The following is a 20,686-nucleotide window of genomic DNA, read 5'->3' as shown; positions in this document are numbered from 1 at the left end:
TGTTGGCAAAAACAAAGGTCACAGTCAAGGAAGTGCAAGTGCTGTTGGGCCATCTGAATTTTGCTTGTAGGGTGGTCAGAGCGGGAAGAACCTTTTGCAGGCGTTTAGGCAGGTCCTTGTCTGGTTTTCAATTGCCCCATCACCATGTGCGTTTGTCAGCAGGGGTCAAAGAAGACCTGCGCATGTGGGAAGCCTTTTTGCATTCTTTCAATGGTGTTCCTTTACTCAGGGAGGACGATTGGGTTTGGGACTTTCAGATTTTCTCGGACGCAGCGGGCAGTGAAGGTTTTGGTCTGTTCTGGCAGGGAAAGTGGTGTGCGGAAAAGTGGCCTGCAAGGTGGAAGGATGGTGGTAGGAGTATTGCCTTTCTAGAACTGTTTCCGGTGGTAGTGGTATGACATTGTGGGGACAGGAGTTGGCACACAAGAAAGTTTTCTTTCGGATTGACAATTTGGCTGTGGTGGACATCATCAATAGGCAATCAGCCAAGGATACGCAGATTTTGAAATTGCTCTGAGTCTTTGTGTTGGGCTGCCTTAAGTATGACATTAGCTTCAGGTCCTTGCACATTCCTGGTGTGGACAATGACATTGCGGATGCTTTGTCTCGTTCGCAGTGGGAGAGATTCCATGGGCTGGCCTCGGAGGCGGACAGGACACCAACCCCCATGCCGGAACACCTCTGGGATGTAGGCGACATAGGGTCATACAGCTGGTGGTAGGTTCGTTGTCTTCATCTACTCGGTCTGCATATGAACTGGCTTGGAGAGAATTTTTGGCGTCAGGGGCCTGCAGGCATGATCCTGGCTGGAGACAGGTAGAAGATGTTGTGCAGTTTATTCTTGATTTGATGGACAGGCAGTTATCCAGGGTTACCATTGCAGGCAAGTTAGGTGGTATTTCCTTTATGGGCAAGCTTATGTGGGGTTACTCTCCTTCTGCTGGTGAGGTGGGGAAAAGAATGTTAGAAGGTTGGTTCCGGGAGCGGGGAGGGGAGCAGTCAGCTCGGAGTCCCTTATCTTGGAAAAATCTAGCTAGAGTAGTGAAGGTTTTGCCCCGGATTTGCAGAGATGAGTTTGAAGCATGCCTTTTTTCCACTCTTATGGTGTGGATGTTTTTTGGTGCTTTCAGAGTTTCGGAGATGTAAGGTTCTAAGTTACATGGGGGGGGGTTGTCTGGGGGGGGACGTCCATTTGTCAAAGAGAGGTGTTCATTTGTGGTTTTCGATCAAAAACGGACCAGAGAGCAAAAGGTAAAGGTGTTTGGTTGGAAGAGTCTTCTCCTCTAGGTACCTGCCCTTTACACTGGGTGCGACGTTGGTGGTTTGTTTCTGGGGGGCAACTGGATGCTTTTGTTTTTCAGCATGCTGACATATCCAGGGTTACAGAATTTCAATTGCGCATGGTGCTCCGTAAGGCTTTACGGGACATTGGTTTAGATGATAAGAAATATGGTTCTCACTCTTTTAGGATTGGGGCAGCTACTGAAGCGCATAACAGGGGTTGGTCTGGCCAGGACATCATGCGCTTGGGGCGTTGGTCTTCAAAATGCTTTAAGCGCTATGTGCGAAGTGAAGCAGGAGAGGCGCTGGTGTCATCTTTTTCTTAAATTTGATACTGCCTTCTTCATTTCAGGTTCCGTGTCTGGCCCCCGCTCAGCAGTTATGACCATTTGGATTGTGGAACATTCCTTCGTGAAGCGAACATCTGTACAAGCTTGTGATAGATATTTTGGTTCTATGTTGGGTTTCAACTAGCGTTTTTTCTCTGTAATCTGGAAAGGCAGGGGAGGCATGCTTTGGAAGGATTTAACTCCTGCTCTTAATTCTTGGTTGGTCGGGGGTCACTGCCCGGCTGTTCTGGTGATTCACTTGGGGGAAATGACTTGTGCACTGTAAAAGGTGTTGTCCTGTTGAGAGCTATGAAGAAGCAGTGGTCGGGATGCCATGTTTTTTGGACTGAATTGGATCCGCGGAGGTCATGGAGAGGCGCAATCAAGCCGAAGGCAATTGATAGAGCACGTAAGAAGATCAACCTTGAGGTTTCCAGATTTTGTAGAGCTTTGGGTTTTGGTCGAGTGACGTCATGGTGGCATTAGGTATGACACAGTAGAGTTTTTTTGTGGTGACGGTGTTCATCTTTCCAGGATTGGAAAGAATCTGTATTTCCTTGAGCTGAGAGAAGTGTTGTCTTGTTGCTTTAGGATTCAGCAGTTTGTGTCATAGGTTTGCGCTATTTTACCGAGTTTTTTCCACTGTTTGGGGGGCAGAAAGGGGGGGTGTATTTCTCCCCCCCGCTTTCTGGGTGGCGGGGATTTTGGTGGTTTTCTCAGGATTGGCAAGATGTCGGTTGGCATGTGTTTAAGTTGTGGCATTGTCAGGGGGAATTGGGCAGGATGATTTTTTGGGTAGGTTACATAGGTTGGGGGACCTAGATTGGTTGGGGGGCAAATTAGGGAGTTGTGTTATGGTTTTGGCGGATTTGATAAGTTGAAATGATTATGCAGGGTCTTTGCATTGTTTGAATTTTGTAAATATGTAATGTACGGGTGGGGGCGGGTTTGATGACGTGTTAGGGGTGGGGGTGGTGATTGGGGGTTGAGGATATATCATATTTAGAGACGACTAGTTTTGTAAGGCTTGGCCGAGGTTTTAATTTATTAATGTGCACCTGTTTCAATAAAGCGGCCTTTTTCACACACAACAGTTGTTTTTGGTCTGCTCACCCCCCCCTCACCCCCCACCCCTCCCTCCCAAGGGGGGCTTGGGCAGGGCAGCCGAACGCAGGGAGTTGCACCGGGCTTGGCGGTCAAGTTGTCACTCCAGGGAGATGATTATCATCTTATATACAGTCAGTCATGAATATTCGATCCCCACGCTCGAGGCGTATGTACAACAGTTTGGGAATTATTCAGGCTACCAAAACAATAAGGAGAGAAAACAGAGGTCAAGTAATGGGCAGATGGGGGAGAAGTCCATGGGATTCAAGGATAAAAAGAGCAGATAAGTTACTTAGGAATCTAGATCCACAAATACCCAACCAACCCCAAATTATCAATCTGAATAAGAGTAGTGGCGAAATTTTAGTTCTTTTAAAATGAAAATCTCCCACGAAGTGTTTATGGCAGAACAAATCTGATCAAGATGAAGATCCTCTTAAGGTTGACTTTTCTGTTTAGCATAATTCCTCCAACTTTCCCCAGTACCCAAATTAAGAAGTTCCAAGGGAGAGTGAGTAGCTATGTATGATCATCCAAGGGACTGCCTTGGAAGAAAATTAGGAGGAAGCAAATGAAGGGAGGGCTCATCCTTCATAACTTTCAGGGGTAGTGTCAAGCCTTTCAATTTTAAAACAGCAGAATGCTGGCAGGGAGGCCTGACAAATCGTACAGTGGGCGAGTATGCGCTGCTATGTTGGAGAGGGACTGGCAAGAGACATTTTTACTCTCCATAGGATATACTGGACGCCCCACAGAATTGCCAAGTTTGTACAGACAACACTAGGCTGTAAAAGCAGAGGATAGGCATATTTTCGTTGAATGTAGCTAAAAGGATATTGGGAAGCCGTAAGTGACAGTCTTGGCAAGATCGTTAATAGAACGATCAAGGTAAGCCTGACTGATTCTAATGGGGATCAATCCACTTGTCAATTAGTGGTTGAGGAAGCCTCCGCAAACACTAGCATTCTATTTAATACTGCTAGTAGAGAGAGAAATCTGTAAAAAAAAAAAAAATGGGTTTCATCAGATCCACAGTTAGCCACAGACTGGTTTAAATTTGCAGACTAAGTGTGTCAAATGGATCTTGTGTGTGAGCCAAAGAGTTTAGATGTGGTATGGAATGATTTTCAGATATGGTATTCTGTCCGATGATTACACCTAAATGTTGTGGTGCTGGAGATTAGTCCCCGGCTGATCGATTCGATTCACCTACCGTGAACAACTTGACAGCCTCACCTATCATGGACAGTCACAAAGAGGGTTAGATCTGAAGCAGTGCTGATGGTGAAATGGGGCCAAAAATGTATTTCCCTTGACTTTTAAAGCACTTCTTTCAGACTAGAAAACTAGAAAGTAAAAAAGGTTGAAGGATGCCACAATGGCGGAATTGTGGCATTGGTCTGCTCTGAAAGCTGATAATTAACAGAATGTGTCCCTTTGTACGGCACTCTGCTGTAAGCTAGTGGAAGCGTTTCGTTTTTTTTTTCAAAGCAAACTAACCAGAACAAAACACTGCGTAGTTAGGTTCAACCACCGACACCCCTGAACACATTTTAACTACTGGTATGACAAAATAGTGTCTTTTGCACAAGTCCACACCCTTTGCCTCAACAGTAGATAAGTGGTAAAGGATTTCCGTAATAATTTGATTCACTTTGTGCATGTGAAACAGCGTGTGTGAAGGTGCAAACATGTTTTGTACATCCAGACTGTATATGTACTGCCACCTCTCTCAGATCAGCTCACAATTAAAGGAGCATTATAATATTGGTCCTACCGAGGCTCCCAATCTATTAGCCAACGAGCTTCCACTCCACGCTCAACAAATACCAGGGCTTTAAGTGGGCTGGGTTCGCCCTAAGTGGTCAGGGTATGCCCAGACGTGGGTCCCTTGCTCACTCTACCACTGGATTCAAGATAGCCAGGCTGATGAGGATTATGAATCCGAAACCGGTCCTAGGATGCTTGTTTCCGGTCCAGGGAAGACATGGCTTGGCAGTTCGGGCTGGACTGTTCCCATGAGGCACAGGGTCAGACTGATTTGCATATGGCCATGTCTGAACAGGGGTGGTGGAGTGAGCTAAAGAATGGTGATGGATTAAACCCAGATCAGTTGACCGGGGGTGAGTGTTTGATGTGCTCAAAAGCTCCGTCCATCATCCCCTTTGGTATCGCAGTGCTCAGCACCGGCAGTTCTCAAAAGAAGGTGCTGAAACGGGTCCATATCAGGCTTTCCATTTTTGCTCACGCCCTCAGTATGAGGGCTGACTTCAGCGAGTTAAAACCCTTACCCAGTCTTTAATAGAATTTCGACGAGGCTGCTTTGTTATGTATTTGTGCAGCCAGGATCGTGAGCTAGGATCAAGTAATGGTTATCCGAAACGCACGCCGCGGAATCTGCAGGGGGTAAGAGGTGTGCTGGGCAGAGCGCAGGCTCTAAATGTAACACTGAGGCAGGGATTAGCTGCTAAAGGCTGATGGTACATTTTTAGCTGATCAGACTAAAGGAGATATGTTATACGGAGAATAAAGCATTCCGTACAAAGCATTCTTTCTCCACAGTTGGCTGTTTTGCACCCTGTGGGCTCACTGTCATTGCCGCTTGTCTAGGATGACCAGACGTCCCGGTTTTCCCCAGACATTCCTGGTTTTTGGAGAAGTGTCCCAGTGTCCCGACACTTTTCTCCAAATTGCATGTCTAGATTGAGTATGGGCACTAGTGTTAAGATGTGTGCATGCTCACTTCTCACTACTGGAGATGTTATGGCGTGATGTAACTCCAAGTGGGCGACCCAACGTTCTAAAACCTCTTGGGAAGATTTTTTTACATAACTTCTGGCATCTTGGCATTCAGTCAAGGGTGAGCAGACGTCCCGGATTGTCCTGGTTTTTCACGGAGTGTGCCTGGGTCCCAAAACCTTTTTGCCAATTTAAACTGTTTTTAAGAGGGTCGGATGAGTGCTATCTAACACTGGGGTGCTTGCTTAATTTTCACCAGCTCACTTCTCACATCGGGGATAGAAGTTCTGTGCTTGCAAGAGTCACCTGCTGTGCTCCTCATTTTGGAAGCACAGAAAGCATTAAAGAGGCCTGAATGAGAATGCACTAGAGCACCAAACACAGTCGGGTCTACCCTCATGGTGAGGTCGTGAATGGTAGAGTTGGGAGCACTCCAGGATCACCAATCTTTCTCTCTCGCTTAACATCAGAACCATATAGCCAAACGGACAGTGTGATTCTGTTCTATAACGTAGCAGTGCTGGCTGCACCGCATATGCCCTTTAAATATCTCTTTGCATGGGTTGCGGAACTGTAATCAAAGTTTGCAAAGTCCGGACAAAGTGCCCTCGCCTGCCTCCTTGCAAAAGTCTGCAATTGGCTTAGGATGTCACCACCACCTAATCTCTGGGATTCAAAATGTTCCTTCTCAAAATTGTTCCTGGATGGAGAGAAGTTATATACCATGGTCATGTACTTGTAGTAACACACGGACAGAGCTTCGATATCCGAAGGTTTAAGCACCACTGAAATCCTGTAAACAAAGCCAGATTCTCGTGCTGCTTAACATTACCAGCAGCCTCCAACTGTACTGGACTCCAGATCAGACTTCTAAGAAGGAAGATACGATTTGGAATCAAATATTAGGAGGGCAATTTATCAAACTGACAAAAGCTGCAATAATTTTAACCATGTGTCATTCGTTAAGGGGAAGTGCTCTGTAAAATGAAAAATAGGTTGGATTATGGAAGAAAAAAAATCCCCCCCCCAAAAAAATCAAAGAAATCAGACAGGAAGGAGCAGAGCACTAAGCTGCAGAAGGTGTAAAACGCAAAACCCTGTAAAGTATATTTACAATGTACTCGGGCAGAACATTAAACATCAACTCACACAAATACACTTTTTTGTAATACCTTCATGACCTCTGAAATCTGCTTCCACTCATCTGGTTTTGGGTCCGTTCCAGTTGGATTGTGTGCACAGGCATGGAGTACAAAAATGGAATACTCAGGAGCATCCTGGGAAAAGAAAATCAGAAAGCTGTTGAAAGGTTAATCTCTACAAAGATACAAACTCATGTTCGCAATGACACCAAAGTCTATTATTAAACAGACACTGTTGGACCTGACCCTATTAGCAGGGTGATCCCCACATATTTTGCCTTCCTCCTGTATTTTTTCTGATCAGCTTGTTGGTTTCATGACTCTGGGCACTTTACCACTGAATATCAGCGCTTAACTGCATGTGCTCTGACCTGTGAGATTGGTCTACACCTGCTTGGCATATTTTATCTACCTGTAAGTCCCTTGTACAGTGGCATCCTATAAACCAAGGGCCTTTAACCCCTTAAGTGCTGCCTCGGTGCATTGGCCGACGGCAGCACTACCTCCCCAGTGCTGCGCACGACCATTGGACGTCCATTCAGCACTAGTTCCAATGGACAGCGCAGCACTGGGGAGGAATGTTTAATAGCATCTATGAGGGTAAATGAAATGGTACGAGCGGGCCTGCAGCTGCAGGGCTGTTTGCACCACCCACAGACTTAGCCTTTCAAACCGGTCTCGGCCCTCTGCAGGGCCCGCATGCGCAGTTACTCCCACGGTGACTTGGCATTTAAAGTGCTTGGCAAATCTGAAAGTCCCCTTTTACTACTTATAGGTCACCCCTAAGGTAGGCCCTATGTAGACCTATGGGCAGGGTGCTGTGTAGGTAAAAGGTAGAACATGTGCCCTTGGCACGTGGCATGCCCTGGTAGTGACAAACAGCCTATTTTGTTTCTCACTGCTGTGAGGCTGCTCCTCTGATTGGTTTTCATTGGAAATTCCCCAATATGTGTTTCAGTGGAGTACAAGTACAGAGGCTCTGACCCCACGTTTTTAGACACTGCCTAGACTTGTAACCAGCCACTGCTGGCTCTATAGATGGCACATTGCCAGGATGAACTGTTATGCTGCCAGAAGGAACTTTGCTTTGTTGCGCTGGCCTGCTGCTTCTTCTCTGCTTTGGTGCCAGAGTGCTCTCAATGAGCTTGCTTGTAGTCCCTCCATGTATTTTGGAATCCAAGGGAGCAAAAAGGATTCCACCTGAAATTAGCCAGGGGACTTGAGGCCAGCCAGGGGCTTTGGGGGCAGTTCAGCCCATAGAGAGCTGTTCCTGGAAAAAAATATATATATCTCATTCTCTCATACTCTCTCATTCTCTCCCCTTCTCCCGCCTCGATAAGTCTGAGGAAAGAAATGTTTAAGTAGAGAAAGTAGAAAATGAGAAGTAGTACGAGTTAACACATTTACGATACTGTTTTTGATAGTTGCAGCCTCATGCTGTGAGCCACCTCACCGGATGAAAGAAGATAGTTTGTAGCTTCTTGCCTTACTGGGGGAACAGAGCTCTTGACTGGATGCTTGTGTACATCCAGAAGTAGCTGAAAGATCAGGAGATTTTCTAGAGGAGGGCTTTGCTTCCAAACCAGATAATATATTGGGGAGGTTGCCTTTCTTGACCTCAACCCCAATACAGCTATTTTTGAAGTACTGCTGCACGGAATTTGTTCAATGTTTTCAAATCTCCCCAGCGCTCATCCTTGACTCACTCTCTCAGTCAGGTGGGAACTTTATTCCCGATTAATTCCCAAAGTTCATAACCTTTTTGATTGTCGGGACATTTGTGATCAAATTCTTCCACAGGGCTCAAACTACCCTCCCAACCTCTTCCTCTTAATTGGAGGCACTGAACAACGAAGTCTATCTTGCCAAATTAACCGCGTCTTGCAATCTTCAGGCGGTTTATATGTTATGTGTTAGATGTTTTCCACATAAATTGTTGCAGGCATCATAAATTCCATGATAAGGGCTTGAGCAGGGAGCCGCTCCCTCCCAACTACACATTTATTTTTTTAAGGGCCAAACTATACGAGTGTGGTGGGTTCGATGGTCAAAGAACATGGGGTATTATGTGCATGTAAATGGTTTAAAGAAACAATTTTGATTGAAATGGACAATGGCTGTAATCCTCCAGTTTAATATATGTATGCCTTGGCAGTAAAAATGAATGTAGCTTAATAACAGATTATTCGGAAAAAGTATTGTAATAAATGCACATCAGTACAGTGCAAAGGTCAAATTCCAAATAGTAACAAGGTACAGCAAAATTGACATGAGAAAAATACTATTTACTGCCTCACAGATTGCACACTACAATTACTTTAACACCGAAACAACCGTCCTAACGGTAATCAGGATTTTCAATGACATTTTATATTAATGCATAAGTTTAACCCCACCACCCCATCCTCCTCCGCATTCTGGTTTGGGTTAGACATCTTTAACCCCTTCGATGCTTGTGAGGAACCATTCCGTCATCAGTCACGGTTGAGCTGTGCTGATGTCTGAATGGTTCCGTCACGACCACACCCAGTTATGGAATGTCCAGCACCGGAGGGAAATCGGGGCAGCACGCAAGGTGTTAAAAAAAACCTACCCATTTAAATGCCATGGCCTAAACCATATATGCAGATTGCAGAGTGCAATATGCTATTTATTACAAATTATTGGGGAAGGGGAGGGCGTCAAAACTTACACGAGGTTTCCACAGTGATAATAAATAGCATATTACACTCTGTGCTTCTACAACGCCTCGTCAGGGTTAGTAAGCGCTATATAATTACAATAACACTCTTTCAGTAAGCCGCCTTCTTCCATTGATCTATTCAACACCATGCTTAAAAAATCAAATTAAAAAAACGACATAGGTGCCAGGGCCCTCGTCAGGAGGCCATTGCAGTTTGCACCATCCAATGCCCCTGCCAGCGCAGCCAGTGAGAGTACAAACATCACTACTACTCATCACACACACTCCTACAAGTGTGGCACTTCAGACCATTCCAGGCCACAAAGCTAGAAGAATGGCTTGGGTGGCAGGAATTTGTCATTTTGAATGTATATTGAATTATTTCACAACTGCTGTGCTCATCTCTAAATAAAACAAGCATTGGCATAGCCAATAGGTCTCGCTTTCTGGACCTTATGTGTTTAGCCTGAATATTTGCCTATGTTGTATGTTGCCTATGTTGTAGAGCATTGTGGCTGCTGTGCATCATGTTGAAAAGTTATAATAAAATGTGTTAAGCTTTTCTGTTACATTTATACAAGCAAGATGACATTATATACAACAGAACAACCCGATTTAAAAAAGATTCTAACATTGAAAATAAAGGTCTTCTATTTTCTTTGTAGTTGCACTTGGCACTGAGTGTTATTATGTGGAGTTATTTTATGTTGCATGTTGTGGAGTGTAATTATATGGCGCGTAACTATGTCGCACTGAGTGGTATTTTGTGGAGTGTATCTATGTTGCCTTGATTATTGTGTAATTATGTGGTGTGTAATTATGTGGTGTGTAATTATGTGGCACAGTGTGTAGTGTATTTATGTTGCAATGAATAGAGTAAGTATGGGATGTCTAATAATGTTGTAATGAGTGGTATTATGTTGAGTGTATTTCTGTTGCATTGAGTAGAGTGTAAATAACTGTAGTGTAATTATGTGGCATTGAGTGTAAATAAATGGATTGAATTTATGTTGCATTGAGTGGAGTTTAATTATGTGGCGTGTAATTATGTGGCAGTCATTGGTATTATGTGGTGTGTCTTTATGTTGCATTGAGTAGAGTGTAATTATGTGGCCTGTAATTATGTGTTACTGACTTGTATGTGTGGTATATTTATGTTGTACTGAGTATAGTGTAAGTATGTGTAGTGTAATTATTTGGCACAGTGTTATTATGTGGAGTGTATTTATGTTGCATTGAGTAGAGTGTAAATATGTTTTAAGTAATTATGTTGCAGTGAGTGGTATATGGGGTGTGTGTCTAACATTGAGTAGTGTGTTATGTGGCATGTAAATAGGTTGTAGTGAGTGCTAATATGTGTAGTGTATTTATGTTGCATTCTGTATATTGTAAGTATGTGGTGTATAATTATGTGGCACAGCGTTAATATGTAGAGTGTATTTTTGTTGCATGTAAGAGTGGAATTGTGTGGTGAGAAAATATGTAGTACTGAGTGTTATTATGTGTAGTTAACTTATGTTGCATTCAATAGATTGTAATTATGTGTTTTGTATTTATGTGGCACAGCGTTATTATGTGGAGTGTATTTATGTCGAATTGAATACTGTTTAATTGTGTGGTGTGTAAATATGTGGCACTGAGTAGTATTATGGGGAGTATATTTAGGTTACATTAAGTAGAGTTTAATTATGTGGCTTCTAATTATGTTTTACTGAATGGTATGTGTGGTATATTTATGTTGCACTGAGTAGAGTAATTGTGAGGTGTGATTATGTGCTACTGAGTGGTATGATGTGGAGTGTATTTATTTTGCAGTGAGTAGATCTTAATTATGTTGTGTGTTATTATGCGGCACTGAGTGTTATTATGTGGAGTGTATTTATTTTGCATGGAGGACAGTGTAATTATGTACTGTATAAATATGTGGCACTGAGTGGTATTATGTGGAGTGTTTTTATGTTGTATTGAGTAGAGTGTAACTATGTACTGTGTCATTATGTTGTACTGAGTGGTATTATATGGGTTGCTTTTATGTTGCATTGAGTAGAGTGTAATTTTGTGGTTTGTAATTATGTGGTACCGAGACTTTAAAACAGCTGTTTTTATTTTCCCTTCTTAACAGCTTAGCTTGCACTTTTGGTCCATCTTCAACTTTCCTGCTATAGCACTTATGGAATAAATTTACTTTTTGCCACCTTTTGATTGTATCTTGAGTGTAAAAAAATGTAACGTTCTGCTAATACCTGAACACAAGTTTCTTATTTGTATCTCCTTCGATTTTGCACTTCCGTCTCTATGGATGATGAAGCACAGGAGTGTGTGCGCACCCATTAACCTCCAGAAGCTGGCTCGCCAACTGTCTCTTCCTGTCCCCATCAATACGTCAATGCTGCCTCAGAAGAGGCCACGTCGCTTCAGAGTATTTGACTAACTTGGAGGTCGTCGGTACTTTATAGCAAGGGGGAGGGGTTTGGGGAAGCACAACTTCTAATTCGGGCCGTTATTGATAGGCGTCCGGCAGTGTTCTCGTTGTTACGTTACCTAAAACCTCCCGCTTGTCAGGAAGCGCCGAGCTGACCCCTGAGGGGCTGTTGGTGATTTGACATGTACAGTCAGAAGCAGTGCCCGCGTACTTCATGTCACCTCAGCCACCTTCATGGTTTTGCTTTTTGGTTGGCTATGCTCACTGCTTTGCTTAGGTTCAGAAGAGCGAGGCATGGGTGAACTTGTGCTGCCCCCCATAATGACGGGTAAGGCTGTGACGGAATATGCACTTCCTCACTTTGCTTTTGCACAAGAAGGGTTAAACTTAAACATTCCTTGGTTTTAGGCTGTCACTTGCAGTAGCTGCGCTGCTTGGTGTTTCAGTGGAGAGGAATTGATTGTGCATCTTTAGGAATAGACGCACACTCCGTCTCGCGGCAATAAATAAAAACAAACACGTGCACAAAGAACAGTTGAAGCTGAAGACAGTTTCACCGGCATTAAAGAAAACAAACATGCGTGCGCGACTCGCGCTAATGAAGGAGGCAGCAGGGGGAGGGAAGACAGGAGGGGGTCTGCGCCTGTTTTCCTTCTGGAAATGAGCAGGGTCACCATATGTTTGCAAGTTAATTACAAACATATGGTTTCAAAGCTGGCTCCCGCAAGGGAATCGCTACACGTGCACGCGTTGCCGTTGAAAGCAATGGAGCGCGTGCACGTTTTTGCCTGAAAAGGTACATTGATGGCTAAAGGTCTTTTTCCTATGCAGCGCATGCGCTGCGTAAGCGAGGCTTAACAAACAGTGCCACCGTGTGGAAGATTGCCACAAGTGCCAGTGTTGGCAATTAAGTGCCAGTGCCCAGCACCGGAACCCATCTGCACAAATTAAGCACTGACAAGAGTCATTTACATTTTGCTTCCGCCAAACGCAGCATACAACACATGGCAATGGGTCAGCCGACTTGAGCCCTTGGCGTTATTCATTGGAATATCTTGCTTGCTCATAATCGTCTGTAAAGTATTCTAATTCAGTGCCGGGACTTTTAGCCAACTCTCCTTCCATTTCATGCTTTTTTCTTTATTTTTTTTTTTGGATGGGACACGTTTTGCTTTACCTTTAATGTCTGTTTCGTATGTTTGTAAACAAAACAAATACACTAATAAATTAAAGAAAAATTAACCAAGGTCAGACATACTGGCAACTGCCAAAGTTTGCTTTGTTTTCTACACTACATCTATTAAGTTAATTCCATCTCTCTTACTTGGCGGCCAATACAAGCCTTCTCGCTTGGAAACACTGCCCGAACACCTGAAAATGCAATGCGACCACACCAATGTAGGGCTGTGCGGTACAGAAATGGCATAACATAGTACAGCCGCAATGTAAAATATATAAATGATAGACTATAAAAACGTGTCAAAACTAGTCTTCTTTCCCAGGAGCGAAACATATAATGGCCAGAGTGTTCGCCTCTACGCACAGAAATCTCATGTTCCGGAATGGTTTTAACCAGTGTTAAAGTATCGAATGATCGATGCCATCGCTCGGTCATACATACAATTGACTTTCAGTCAGATATGTTACGAAAGCCAAGTTCACGGCAGTGCTTCCTTGCAAGCGTAACATGCTGGGAGCATCGAAAGCCACCCAGTAGCAAGAAAGTGTGCAAAATCCTGCATAGCGAAACGCAAAATGACTGTCCCCCGCCCCCCACCCCCTTCGCCCACCCAGTAAAATATGAGACTCGGAGGCTCCTCAGCCTCAAGCATCTCACAGATGTTAATTGGCCTTGTGGTGAACAGGGACCCCAGGAAGGGTTGGGTCCCTATGAATGGTTGCGGGCACCCAAGGGCTTGCGTTACGGCCCTGCGAATGAGGATAATGAGAACCTGTAACTGACACGAGAGATTATGCTGGGAAACGCAACAACAGAAACGGAAAGTTGCTTCTGTAAACACTATATAAGCAAAAGAGCAATAAACTGCAGCTGAATGGCTAAGTGTGCACATCGCATTATGTTTTAATTAACTGTCTATGGAACAATAGTTCCACCTGGTGGCTGATGGTCACAACAGCAACTGTGCTTTAGGGATCTCGTTTTACTGCTAGAAAAGGTAATCATGCAAACACCACTTGTGGACATTGGTCCTTTTACTGCACCTGTGTGTCACATCTTTTTTTAATAGAAAAAAAATCAGTATTCGGTAGTTCAAAAATGTGTACCAAACCTCTTTTTGCGCTCCCATATGATCTGTATGTTTTTTCAGCACATTCACTATTATGAAATCAGTACATCCACATCAATATTTCTTCGCACCCTGAAGATCTACATAAAAATGTGGATTTTTTGTCATTTTTGCACACACAAAAAACATACTATTTTCTTGCATTTCTCAAGTAAATAAACATAAATCACCCAACACTAACCAATGAAAATACTGCCCTGGAGTTCCATAGCCTAGAATTACCAGATACCTCTGGGTCTTAGGGAAAGTAGTCTGCATAATCAATTAAGTAATGTTAGCGCAAATAACTGAATTTGTGGCAGAAACCGTGCTTCAGGTGCTCTGTTCATTGGATCAATCCTAGGACTGTATCGAAAGCATATATATATTTAAAAAAACAGTTTCCAATCTGTTATGTTATGTTATAGCGAGTTTTATTAAGCGCTCAGCTACTCGAACAGAGTGTCCCGGCGCTGTCAGACCCAACACAACACAACCATCACGGCCAGGGGAGTTAATTGCAGAACAACCACGTCTTCAGCTCCTTCCTAAAAGACAAAAGGGTCCCGCATTTCCTAATTGACAGTGGCAGTGCATTCCAGGCTCGAGGAGCAAGATAGCCAAAAGAGCGGCCCCCGATGCGAGCGTGCCCGACTGCCGGGACAGAGGCCAGTGAAAGGGACGCAGAGCAAAGTGCTCTGGATGGAATATGAAATCCCAGCTGCTTCCTTAGGTAACCTGCACCAGAGCCATGGAGTGCCTTAAATGCCAAGGTCAACGTCTTAAACTCGATGCGTTTCCGTATCGGAAGCCAATGGAGGGATTTCAGCAGGCCCGCAGCGTGAGACCTCCTACCAAGGCCGAAGATGGCACGGGCGGCAGAGTTCTGCACCACCTGCAGGCGTGAGAGAAGATAATCAGGGAGGCCGAGGTAGAGTACGTTGGCGTAATCGAGCCTAGATCCTACCAAAGCCTGCACTGTATTTTTCCTGTGGGCGATGGATAGCCAAGGAAGGAATTTCCTGAGCAGACCCAGTATCCTGAAGCAGTGACCCACCAGGCCCAGAATATGTGGTTTAAGAGACAAGCCGATGTCCAACTTAACTCCCAGGTTCTTTGCCATCCCCGTCTCCACCGAGGGGGGTGGATATCAGCCGGCCACCAGGACTTCCAACAAGGGTCAGGAGAATACCCAAAAAAAAGGACCTCAGATTTATCTGGGTTGCATTTCAGCTGGTTTATGTGAAACCAGCCGAACACAGCACCCAGGCAGTTCTTAATAAGCTTTCCGTCAAAGTCCCTATTATTGCCACAGGTGAAGAGAAGCTGGGTGTCATCAGCGTAAGAGACAATCTGGGCACCACACGCCTCGGCCAGCACCGCCAAAGGGGACATGTAAATGTTAAAAAGGGTAGGACTTAGAATCGACCCCTGGGGGACTCCAACCTCCAATGGCGGTACTGCGGCCGAATAAGGCGGGGCCCAGACCGTCTGTTGCAGATTCGAGAGGAAAGACTCAAACCATCTGAACACCGTTCCCCTTAACCCAATCTCCAAGGGCATGTACTAGTGCAAGCCACTTTTTAAACTGCTTTTTAATCAATTTCTTCCAAAACATGGTACTTCCATCTAGGTACATATCCCTGCTAAAAATTGGTCCACATCCATGTTCCCCTGATCTCCCCTGTATGGGGGTATTAGATACGAGTGGGTTTTCAAAAGCTCAGGGGTGCCAAGAGGCTATAAACTAAATGCTATCATTTGTGAAAGTTCAGAAGCAACTGAAGTGAAATGCTGAATTAGGGTACCTGTTCTTTTTGTTTGAAGGCATCACTCCTGGGCCATATGGAAACCAATGCTAACCATATTTTCAATACTTCTATTCCTACGGTTTCCTTCACTCTGTGCCAGAACAAAGCGTTGCACATGGTGTTTGTAAATTTTGAACACATTTTTCCAAAACAGGAAAATGTTTGCTAGCCTTCCTGTCGCAAAAACAGATATAATAAGGGCTACAAACACATCGGTGTTACCCCAAGTTTGGATATGCAAAACGTGTGGATTCCAAAGGGTTCGAGCTGGGATCCATTCACTAGACACAAGGGCAATGGGGAGAGCTTCCATTGGGATGACTGCAATATCTGGGCCCAGGTTCAGTATCCACGGAAACCCAGCAATCATGGACATTTCTGATAACTAGACACCCAGGGGAATCCATGGTGATGTGGCTAGCATGGAAAGCTGCATGTTGTCTTACCACTTACAACGTGCAAAGTACATGTTAAAATAAAATAAAAATTACAATTACTTAACTTTTCTGTGACAGAGAACTCTAGAATAGTCACACAAAAAGAGCAACTGGAATATTTAAAGAGTTCTGGGGGATGAACACCTCTTGACCGTTTATCAAAGGCGTCCCTCTGTTAACCTCTTGGATATCTAAAGATATTGGAGTAGACGCCTCACTCACTTATCGTGATATGCTCCATCATTGGCGCCGATCCACACACTAGTAGGATGGTACCACCAGGGAATACTCCAGCAAAGACAAAATGGGAGTTCCTTAATTAAATCAAACTGGATAAGCAGGGATCCAGGTGAAAATGGACAGTTAAAAATACCTACAGGTATACCCAAAGGTTTCATTTACTCATCGAGTGCCTGGGTTATAGATAATAAACATATGTTGAGGATTCCTTTTGAACACAATCATTCAAACAAATCTCCTATATTTGTGCCAACATGTTTCGGCTAGCTCTAAGAGCCCATTTGGGCCTGGGGACTTTGTCAGGGAATGTGTCCCTGCCTTTCTATGCATGCACACTTGAGAGGCCTAAGGCTCTCACCAGTCTTGTTTTTCGTTCTTTGAGGATTTTCATCTCCGTCTTGGTGTTACACGAGTCATGCGGTTCTGGAGGGTGGTTCTTTCTTTTAGTCACACATTTGTCAAAGAAGCAGCACCACAGGAATACCTGGAGTGTCCTCTCTGTCCGCCGCCATCGGGAGAACGCAACTGGTCTATTTAGCTCACACTCTCTGTATTGTAGCAAAACAACTCTAACATCCAGCAACAGTCCCATCATTCAATGTTTCCAAACTTCACCTAATAAAAAGATACCCTCGTGTGGGTGGGCTTACTGCATAGGACAGGATTAGACAGAAACCTTAACTATACTGACACTACATTAACTTCACAAAGTCACAGTTTAGGCCTTCCCGGCTAGTGTGCATTATGGTAAGTCCAGCCACATGTTGGAAACTTTTTTTATTAGCTGCTTTAATGTTTCAACACTGGGTGTTGAGAATTTAGCTGTTCCTCGTAAGTTTAGCAACGCCAGTCACAGCAATGTGAAGAAAATCAGTTTTTTCAACAAAAGTATACATTTGTAAGAACATACTTTCTAAAAAGAAGCAGTGGCAGCCAATTAAGTTACACCACTTCAAAACCCACCGCTCCACCACTCCAGGTATAACATTTTTAGAAATGTCTGGTGTATGTACATTTCCTTGTGCCAGCCAACACAGGGCCCCTATACCACAGCCCAAAAATACACCAAATTCTCAATTTTTTTCTTGTACCTTCCATGGTCGTGACCTTGAGCCTTGCCCGTCTCACACAATAGGAATAAAACAATTAAAGGGTACAGTTTTCATTGTAAGAAGTCTAGGAATGCAAGACAGTAGGGCATTTGCTACTGAATTTCTTAAGTCTGTGTACACAAAAAAATACCTTTTTTGAAAAAACGTCCTCATAATCATCTGGCATTATATGTAATCCAGATTTTGGAGTGGTACAAATGACCACCATCTCTAAACTCAGTTTCTTCGGTACATAAAAAAAAAAAAAACAATTCTATTTACCCTATTTGCATGAATTCGATTTTTCCTTTTAAGTACAGTCAGTACACAGTGGATAAACACATTTTAGCCATGGCCACAGTGTTGGATCTGGATATGGGTTTCAAACACTGTAGATCTCGGCGACTGGAAGAGCCTGAAGGACGAAATGATATATTAGGTTTGCGGAACAACATTCTGTGCACAAAGTTCTAGGTGAATATCGTGTTACCCCTTTCCTTTTCCCCCTGATATTTTTTATTTCAACATTTAATTTCTTTGGGAAATCCTTGATAAACCTAAACAAATTACCCCTTGCTGATTTCAGACTATTACCTACTTTCAGCTTTCTAGCTTGATTTGCAGCCGGCAAGGGGCTCCCAAGCCTCAACGAGAGCACCAGCATTTCCACAAGGGGACTCCATGCTCCGTAGGTCACCACGCCCTGAGGGGCCAACAACGGGCGGACGACCAGGAGGAAGGGGATGAGGCTGCCTCACAAATACGCTCAAAGCGCTTCTGGCAATCCTGCTGCGGGATATTGATTTACAGCAGACACAGGGGCATAAAGCGCCCTGCAATGCAGGGGGGGGGGGCGAGCTCCAGGGGGCCCCTCAACACTTTACCCTTGCCTGATAGCTTCTGAGGAAGTCCAACTGAAATGCATTGGCATTAGAACGCCCCAGGAAAGTCAAGCCATAGCGTTGCTAATCCAATGCTAGTCTGAAATGTAAAGCTGGAGAGTGGCAGCACGCTTCTCAGGCATGCTGGGGCTGGCTGTCTGAGCGGTGATTGTGCTACAACGTAATGATTTGCACCCAGTGTCAGCAGCCAACTTTCGATAGCCGCGATATATATTTTTTTTTTGTATGTTCTTATATAGCACTCGATCACCGGGGAGGTATCTCGGCGCTTGCCTTGGGAACCCGTCCTGGCTTTTCCCTGTGAGATAGCCCCTACAGGGCATCCCGAAGGTGAAAGCCAGGCATCCCGCCGCGGGGGGCCGTTGTGGAGATTAAGCAAGCTTAATGCCCAGAGTTGGAGAGTGTGAACCCATGACTAGGTCAGGCACCGAAGCGAAAATTGTCGAGTCCGTGGACATTTGAGCTCAAGACCCTGCCGCGTCGGGAATTGAACCCTGGTCCCGGGTCTGACCTCTGCTTCAGGGTCTGCCTGCTCTAACCAGTGAGCCACACTTATCCACATACTTCATGTCCTGCTGGTACCTGTGGCGCAGCAGGAGTCAGGCAGCAAAGTTTCTGTGTGGCAAATGGTAGTTCCGCTCGCACCGCCGCGGTCATTGAGATTGCCGACGTCTGGGCTCTGGACTCACGGGACCGTGGCAGCTGCGATGGAGTGCAGAGCAGGAGAGCACATCACTCAGGGACTGTGCAGCTGGTGAGCACCTTTAGAATCATTGCCCGGGACGCAGTACGTGATTACTTATCGTATTCACTCTGGGGACGGGCGGGGTTCACACAGCCATGCTGTGGACAGGCAAGAAAGAGTTTCTTGAAGTTTACAGTGTCCGACCCAGCAAGCTGTTGTTAAAAATTACCCTCCACATCACCTTGACGTAACACAATCCTTGCACAGTCCAATTATTTATAAGCATATCTATGTAACCGCGTTGCAGGTCCCGACAGGCGGGAATTTAAAAGGTGTCAGATGGGTGCGAGAAGGAGCTTGTTTGGAGAGAGCCCCACACTCACTTAGGGTCACTTAGGTTATCGCCCATCAATGGCTAGACTGTCCCACTGAGCGCCGCCACAAGCAGCAGGAGTTGCAGTATAAGCGCCTTAAATTACTTGATTTTTACCGCTGCACGCCTTTACACTTATTTCAGCACGGACGGCTCTCTCACGTCCAGTGTCTGCCAGGTATGTAGTTGCACTTGGTTGCTCTAAAATGTCATTAAATCTGGTCTGCCTACGATCTGATGTACTCTAGGAATTATTGTGCAGCAAGCAGCCTCTATCTACATCAGCAGTGACACGTTAGTGCACAATATTGTAGTGTAGATGCATCAGGAGGGAGGTGGTGCCATACTAATCGACTAGCGCTGCATGCAATTTGCCTCATTATAGCACCATGGGCGACGCCCTGCGCTAAATAAAACAAGTTCTCTCCTGCCAGGAGGCCGTCCTGCTCAGCTTTTCAGTACCATCAGATTACAAGGCCCCTGGTGCCCTCTAATCTCTTGTGATGCTTTGCAGCAGTTTTAAAATCTTTTTTCTCGCTGTTCAAATGGCTGTAAATTCTTATATTTATATATTTCCCTCTTATTCATTGCTTTATTTTGCTCTCAAGATAGTGTCACTCATGGTCATTGAAATGTTACTCCTAATCCCACTGAAATTATGAAAATGTCACACATAGCAATCTGAAATCTTGGCAGCTATGAGAGGGGGACCGACCCTCCATGACACAGTCCTACACATTCTACATATACCTTTCTTCTAATCGAAGTTTCATTTGGACCAGAAATTAAAGAAACAATGTTGTTTGTGATAAACGTCATAGAATGTAGTCAGGGAATCGAGTGGGCAACCGCTGCTCACATCAGTCAGGCCTAAGGTCACCCACGGAAGGCTGGATGGCGCCTCCAGTCCTTGGGGATTGGGAAACAATGGGACTATTCCCTCGGAACACATCATTGGAAAGCTAAACATGGAACTTGGAGGAAGTAATCGGACGATAACTTATGACTGATCTCATGGAAGATAGGTAGACGAATCCACGACTTAAGAGGATAGCGATCCAACAAATTAACAGTGCGAGCCAAGTCGGAGCCGAACCAAGGATCTGGGTGGTTCTTGGAGCCCGTGCACGAGCCGAGCAGCGAACACATTTGCCAT

At 44.7% G+C, this 20,686-nt stretch overlaps 1 protein-coding gene across 1 annotated transcript in view; it reads right to left on the bottom strand.

The window, feature by feature from the left end:
- GOT1 (glutamic-oxaloacetic transaminase 1) overlaps positions 1-20,686 on the bottom strand; it is a 102,484-nt gene that overhangs the window by 37,059 nt on the left and 44,739 nt on the right. The window contains exon 5 of the mRNA XM_086922603.1: positions 6,629-6,733. Within this exon, the coding sequence (XP_086778729.1) occupies positions 6,629-6,733 (105 nt within the window). The remainder of the gene's footprint in view (positions 1-6,628; positions 6,734-20,686) is intronic.

Source organism: Lissotriton vulgaris, chromosome 5 (assembly GCF_964263255.1).
Source record: "Lissotriton vulgaris chromosome 5, aLisVul1.2, whole genome shotgun sequence".
NCBI lineage: Eukaryota > Metazoa > Chordata > Amphibia > Caudata > Salamandridae > Lissotriton > Lissotriton vulgaris.
Note: the sequence above shows the minus strand (reverse complement) of the source record. Positions and strands in the feature narration are given on the sequence as shown.